The sequence below is a fragment of the Dermacentor silvarum genome, chromosome 2 (genome assembly GCF_013339745.2).
Source record: "Dermacentor silvarum isolate Dsil-2018 chromosome 2, BIME_Dsil_1.4, whole genome shotgun sequence".
NCBI lineage: Eukaryota > Metazoa > Arthropoda > Arachnida > Ixodida > Ixodidae > Dermacentor > Dermacentor silvarum.
The window spans coordinates 68,466,309-68,472,939 of record NC_051155.1 but is presented as its reverse complement, the minus strand read 5'-3'; the positions used below and the strand labels follow the sequence as shown (position 1 = coordinate 68,472,939).

General features: G+C 43.7%; 1 protein-coding gene across 1 annotated transcript; it reads left to right on the top strand.

Annotated features, from left to right (window-relative positions):
* Positions 1-203: 203 nt before the first annotated feature.
* LOC119440139 (cuticle protein 10.9) lies at positions 204-653 on the top strand. The gene has a single exon (XM_037705077.2). It carries the CDS (start codon positions 204-206, stop codon positions 651-653), a length of 450 nt encoding a protein of 149 aa, XP_037561005.2.
* Positions 654-6,631: the final 5,978 nt, after the last annotated feature.

The following is a 6,631-nucleotide window of genomic DNA, read 5'->3' as shown; positions in this document are numbered from 1 at the left end:
CGGCCCGAAAATGTTTTGACCAATCGTAGAGGCTGATTACAAAAATTGGAATCAATACAGTTTGGAATCATTTTACGTTATAGCGCCCCTCGTTCTACAATGAAAAAAGACAATTAATCAGTGTGTAATTATACCTTAAGCATTCGAATTGAGCACTTCGGCGTCTATCATTGTGAAATAATGAATATCATTGTGTGGGAAAGATGTACGAAAGAAATTCTGCCTTGTTGAGGGACAGTTCATGCGCCACTGGACGGATCATCTCACTTTATGCCTTCATTGTTACCCCGCAGCCACCACAGCCCTACAGTTTTGGCTATGACAACCTCGACGAGTACGGATCGAGGAGCTACCACAACGAGAAGAGCGACGCCAACAATGTCAAGACTGGATCGTACGGCTACCGAGACGCCAACGGCATCTACAGACGGGTCACGTACATCGCCGACGCCAATGGGTACCGGGCCACCATTGACACCAACGAGCCGGGCACAGCGCCGGGATACAGTGCCGACGCGGTGTACAATGCTAAACCAATTCGCGTCGCCGCTGCGGCGAAATCTGCATCGGCTCCCCTTCCAGTCTACATTGCGCCTGCCCCATACGGCGCCTCTCACAATCCCTACGGTGTTCGCATCCCGTGGTCTTCATAAAACAATTCGTGAACTGTCTAACATGTAGAGCTAAGTGGTACAAGTTTTGTAAATAAACGGATTTTGTTTCCTTGTTGACTTGCTGCCTTGAAAATGATTATGAAAGCAAATATACCGGTTCATTTGCCAATCCGCGGCGCCTGATGCTAGGCGAAATCCAAAACAGACTACATCTGTAAATGATTCCAAACTGTAACACCGATGCCGCAGTGACAAACAATGCGTTACACATATGAGATCATTTCCACTTTTGTTCATGTTGGAAGCTAAAATTTCCAATTTTGTTTTCAAATAATATCACAGTGTTGTGTGAGCCGAATATCTGCTTTTACAAGCCTGAACCGTTGCAGTGTGCTATGAAACGGCCTTGGGGAAAAAGATGTATGTTTGCTAATAACAATATTTGCTGGATATATTACCTAACATTTCTTGCTCCGTTCGTGAGGGTTATCTCGTGAGAAGACAATATAGAATTCCATATTTTATGAAGCTTCCTTTCGAGCAGCTAGGCATAATAACAGCATAAATATCGGAATTCCGAACTGAAGTATTCAATGAAACACATAGCATTAAACAAAAAAAATGAGTCATGACGCGAATGCAGGACATCACACACAAGTAAGATACGTTCGCGCAGTTTTGCGGACTGGCAAAGTTTAACAAATGCAGAAGAGAGCGGCTGCATTCATGCGACACGCCACTTACGCCAAATGGGGGTTATAGGAATGCATGGGGAGCGTCACCTAAAAAAAGCATTGTGCAGGAGCCACCGATGACGATCGTTAGCCAAACGCTTCGAGAAAGCTACTCGCTATGCTAAAGAAATGTTTAGCTTGCAGGTGTGTGAAGGCGACGGCGTGGAAGGCTACTGCCATCCTTCTATTCCGCAGCGGCCACAATGTCAGTCGGCGGCGGAAGTGACGTGCTAGCGTTATAGCGCAGCAGCTGAACCTTCAGAGCTCAGAAGCTGAAATAGTTCACGTTCGGTGACAGACAAGTCTAAAATACTAGATACGCGAGAGGAAAGTGTCCACTGCTTCGGTGCATTTGTATCGGCGAGAAAACTCAGGCCACCAACCAGTGACCACGAAAACGTACGAAACAGCCAAAATAGCCTGTTAGCTTCAAAACCAGAATTGCCGGTTCGTTGACCCAGCTTCTACATCTAAATAAAGCCCAAGCGATAGCTGTTCGGGCTATATCGATCGGAAATGCATCTCTAACGTTCATTTAGCAAGGCCAGTCTACCTTAGTGGGGGATAGATCTCACCAGGGTTTCGAACGGCAGGTGAACTAAAAACTGAAAAAGAAATATTTATGTTTGAACTGAAACTAACCGTTACATTACGATATTTTTCACTCCGCAGCGAAACCGTAAAGCAAAAAGATTACGTTTTTGGTTCATGTTGACCACCTTTTCTGGATTCTTTCATCCATACAATAAGTGCACTTTTTGCTCAATTGTGCTTACCTCATTTGTAAATACAAACTATATTCTCATGATTTTAAACCCCTCAGGTACATAAGCCAATAAGCCGCGAAATTATCGATGTATTGTTATTGTATTTTTTTCTTTATTTTGGTCTTTCAAACAACATTGAAACACTTTGCAAAAGTATATTCCTGATAGCATATAAGCTACACTATGGGACATATTTTTCCCTATGTACCTCAAGGGAACCGAACAATTACGTGGGCTTCTTAGCTGCTTCCACCGTAAGACGCCACGAAGAAGCAGAAATAAACTTTATTTAAAGAGCCGGCACTTTGCTTTAGTGGCCTCAGGTGTCGGCTCAAAGTCCTTGGACTCTGTCGGCATCTTCGGCTTGCCGGATGGCCCAGAGCTGGTCATCCAGCTCCGAACTTTTCAGGGCCGCCTCCCAGCGGCGGCCACGCCGACGGAGAAGGTCCCCGGCGCCCCCAGCAGCCGGGGCAACGGCGGGAAAGAGCGAGCTCGAGGCTTCCTTTAATCTAGTAATGCCTGCCGTTATGGGCGCGTCGCGAACGGCGGCGGTTTCAGCACCAGCAATTCCTTGCGGTAGGAAAAGCACAAGTGAAGTTGCAAATGCTGCAGCAGGGAAATGCCGGGATTTCAAGCGTTATGTCGGAGCAACCCGTGCACCTTTTTCGAGCGGGAGCTCTTGTAATTTAGCCTGCAGGAGTGTCTTGCCTTGCACACATTCTGATACGCTTGCATATGTTCTCAAGACTTGTGCTTCGATCTCGGCTAAAAAAAAATTCTCAAAGAATCCATGCGACCGCTTGGCAGAACTGCAGGGAGGTCAGAGCGGGCATAGTGGGCTCGTCAGCTTGTAGTTTGACGTACATAATGTACTTACACTTCAATTTCCCGGAATTCCTAGAACACTCGCAGGTATTGTATTTATTTTTGACTTACAGTCCACATCGTAGGTTACCTTCTTTGAGCTGGCAGGACGTGATTGCTCATCAAAAGGATAACAAATAGAAAAGTCTTCATTTCTTCTGCCATTCGCATTTTTCTCAACATAACGAGTGCTTTGTTTTACAAGCATTTTTTTTACGAAGCTCTCCAACTTTATAACAGAAAATATCTTTAGTTTTATAAGATCCGCTGGTTGCTTCCACGTTGGGATACACTTTATTTCCCTTAGTTTCACGCCGGAATCAGCTGCGACTCGCCGTTTTGCACGTTCTCTTCTATTCAATGACCCTTTGACGGAACACAGTAATTTTGGGAGGACTAATTTCAAGATGTTTTGCTGACCTTCCCTTATCGCTTTATCGGTGGCTTTGAATGTTATGGCTTTTCTGGGTGTTTTGCGTCGATGCTGGAATAACGTTGTCAACGCATTCTTCGTCAAGCTGTAAAACAGACTCATCATCGTTGTCATGAAACAAAATCTTAGAGAATGTTTTCTTCCGATATTAAGACTTTCCATTGTATTTCCTACCATAATTCTGGAAAATAAAAGCTTGTATCTAAAATAAACCAGGCTACACGTAAAGGCACAACGTATACAAGTTAATTCCTTTCAAGCGGCTATTGGAACATGAAAGTGTCCGCTCTCAAGCGAACGCTACCATATGGCATCCAGAATTCCGTCAGCGGTACACGGGGACACTTATGTCCCAACACCTCTTTATCGCTAAAACGTAGTTTGTGCTCGCTTAATATCAAAAAGCTTGGTTTGTTACAAACCCTTGATAACGACACTTTATATTCCACACGTTCTATTCCTTTATTGGTTAGGAAAATCTACAACATCTACTTAATGCGACGGCGGTGAAGCGCACCTTTGAGCTGCGGCTCCACCCACGCCTCGTCAGTGTTTTGTCATAGATTTGTCAACCGATATTATATATTTCGTTAATGAAACTGTTTCGTTCGGTAAATTGCCCTCAGCAGGTTTCTAGGGGCAAAACGTACTTATCACGACATGGTTACAATTCAGGGACACATATGTCCCATGTACCTTAAGGGGTTAAAAATATCAGCTCCGTTACTCTATTATAGTGTATTCAGGAGGCGGCAGATTTGGTGTTGTGTTAACGCGAGAGTATTTGGATCCCATCCGACGCGCACACTCACCAGACTGCGATGCGTGCAAAGTACCTGAGACCTTGGAGCGGATATACTTGTAGCTTGTCCCTGGTAGGACTCTGAACGGCACGCATTGATCTCTTCGTTAGCGCCAATTAAGAACAGGACGTTCAGATAACGCGTTTCTATGCTATTGACCGACATATCAACGAAGCGAGCCATCAAGGCTTTATTAGAATGTTTGCTTAGTGCAGGCTGCAAACTGCTAAATTTTACGGCTGTGAACGAGACCTTCGAACATAAACACGTATATAATCGCGTCCTACAGCCTGTCCACGCCATCAGACCCTATCGTTATCATCTTCGCTTTTCCTCTGAGCAGAGAGCAGGCTGGAGGACTCTCAGTGTTTCATCAATAAACACTCCTTTCTCTCTCCCTCAATAAGGCTTTGCGTCTCACAGATTGCAGCATTAGTGTTGGATCTGCAGAATTTTTTTTGTGACTACGGGCGCCTTGAAAAACAGACAGCTGGCGTGATCTTTCAGTGCAGCTTAACAGCTGCGTAAATTTTTTTACAAAATAAACATTATGCTGTGAATGCACACAGTTACGCAAATGAACTTTAACCTGTTTGAACCGGCTTTCACCATTATTTCCTCACCCCAAAGTTCAACCGGAACCGGAAGCGTTTTTGATGAAAGGAAACGGAAACCATCATAAAAAAAGTTTCGGTTCGACACTCCGGATCTTACAATATGTGTGCAGAATGTGAATGAAGTCAAGCTAGAGTCAGAGAGACAGAACTTATTGACCTAGTGGCATAGAGCATACCTGACCAAGCATACCTTGGCCTGCAGCTTTGTAAATTAAAAGGGTCAGGGGAAGGTAAGAATTCAGGAGTGATGGCGATGTAGAAAAGGGAGTTCGTACAGGCCGAAGACACTGCGGAAACAGAAGGAGTTATAATTAGTTGTCGTATTACCACGCAAAGTGGAGCCTTGTGTAAGCGTTAGACTATATCGACGTGTTAAGCCGAAAAGCCCCGTTTGTGCCGTTCTCGAGCGAACGGGTAAGAAACGCAATCGACACCGACAGGCATTTCAGGGACACGATGACGCTCGCACAATCCATACCTCTACTACTGCGATGAATGAGTTGTATCGCCGGCTGTAGGACGGTCGCGTTCTTTGTAATTACTTTGTAAGTGCTAAGTAGAGCCTCAAGACCGTCAACACGAGAAAAGCGACCGTGCTATATCCTAATGCCTGCTGCAGATATACCGTGCGTAAAACACATGATATCTCCAATATAATATCTATACCTCTTGCTTTAGATGGTATCTCTAAACTGCAGTCAAGAAAAATGATGCCACATATTGGTGATGAGAGCAGGGCATCCATTCAATCACCGCATTGCAATTTTATGCATTGCTTATCTGGGTATACCTTAGTTTCTTACGTTAAACATATTTTGTGACAGAGTGTACATTTATGGCGTTGTTATTTTACATTACGGTATGTCACCATCTTTTTCAAACTTTTTTTATAGTTTGGCAATTAAATTTTTATTTCACACTGACACTTGGTCAAGCTACGGCGCGCAAGCGCGTCACTGGTTGGAAGTATGTCTTGGTTCGCGATGGAAAAATCTTTGCGCGGCAGACTGAAAACGCACCAAAGATCAAAATTGAAAACAGAGATGATGCAAACAAAATGAACAGTTCTTCCTGAAAGCGCTGCAGTGAAAGGGCCAGTTTGTGTTGTAGGTACAAATATTACGGCCCTGCTGCGAAAGAAAATTTCGGTGGTGTATTTGATGCTGTTTTTCTGTTGTCAAATAGGTCAAGAACCGCGCATGCTCATGAAATTGCATCTCTCTTTGTTCCCGAAATCTTTGCTTTACCATGTAAGAAGAAAATTTTGGCGTATAAGTTATTTTTTGGGAGAATTCATTTTACTTACTCCAATTGTCTTAGGATGCACCAGGACTTGCGGTGTTGTAGCTTCTTTGGTTACAATTTTTCATTGATTCAGCCTATGCTGTTCGTGGTTGTAGAGTTTGCGCGATAAGGAAAGTTGTCACTGCTTTTGTCGTTGAACTGTTGTTCCAACGCAATATTTGCTTCGCAATCAATACACATTTTACAATGCACGATTTCCTGTTGACCTTTCAGCATCTGAAATGAGCTCTTCTAGCATTAGTCCTTCAGTGTTAATGTATGAAAATGTCGAGAAATGCGATTCACTTCTAACTTTTATTCATCTTATTAAGTAGTCAACACGTGGTAAACAGGATGAATTCTGTATATTTCTTAGTGATTTCCGCTTTTCTTTTCCTGTAATTATGTTGACAGAAACGTGGTTTTCGGCTGCATCAGAAAGTTATAACGGAGTTTTCTTGACCAGATCGTTCAGAAGAGGTGGAGGCGTACGTATGCTTATTAAACAAGGTAAT

What these genes read in the sequence shown, in the direction of transcription:
- LOC119440139 (XM_037705077.2), top strand. Translation starts at nt 204, where the DNA reads ATGTACGAAAGAAATTCTGCCTTGTTGAGGGACAGTTCATGCGCCACT.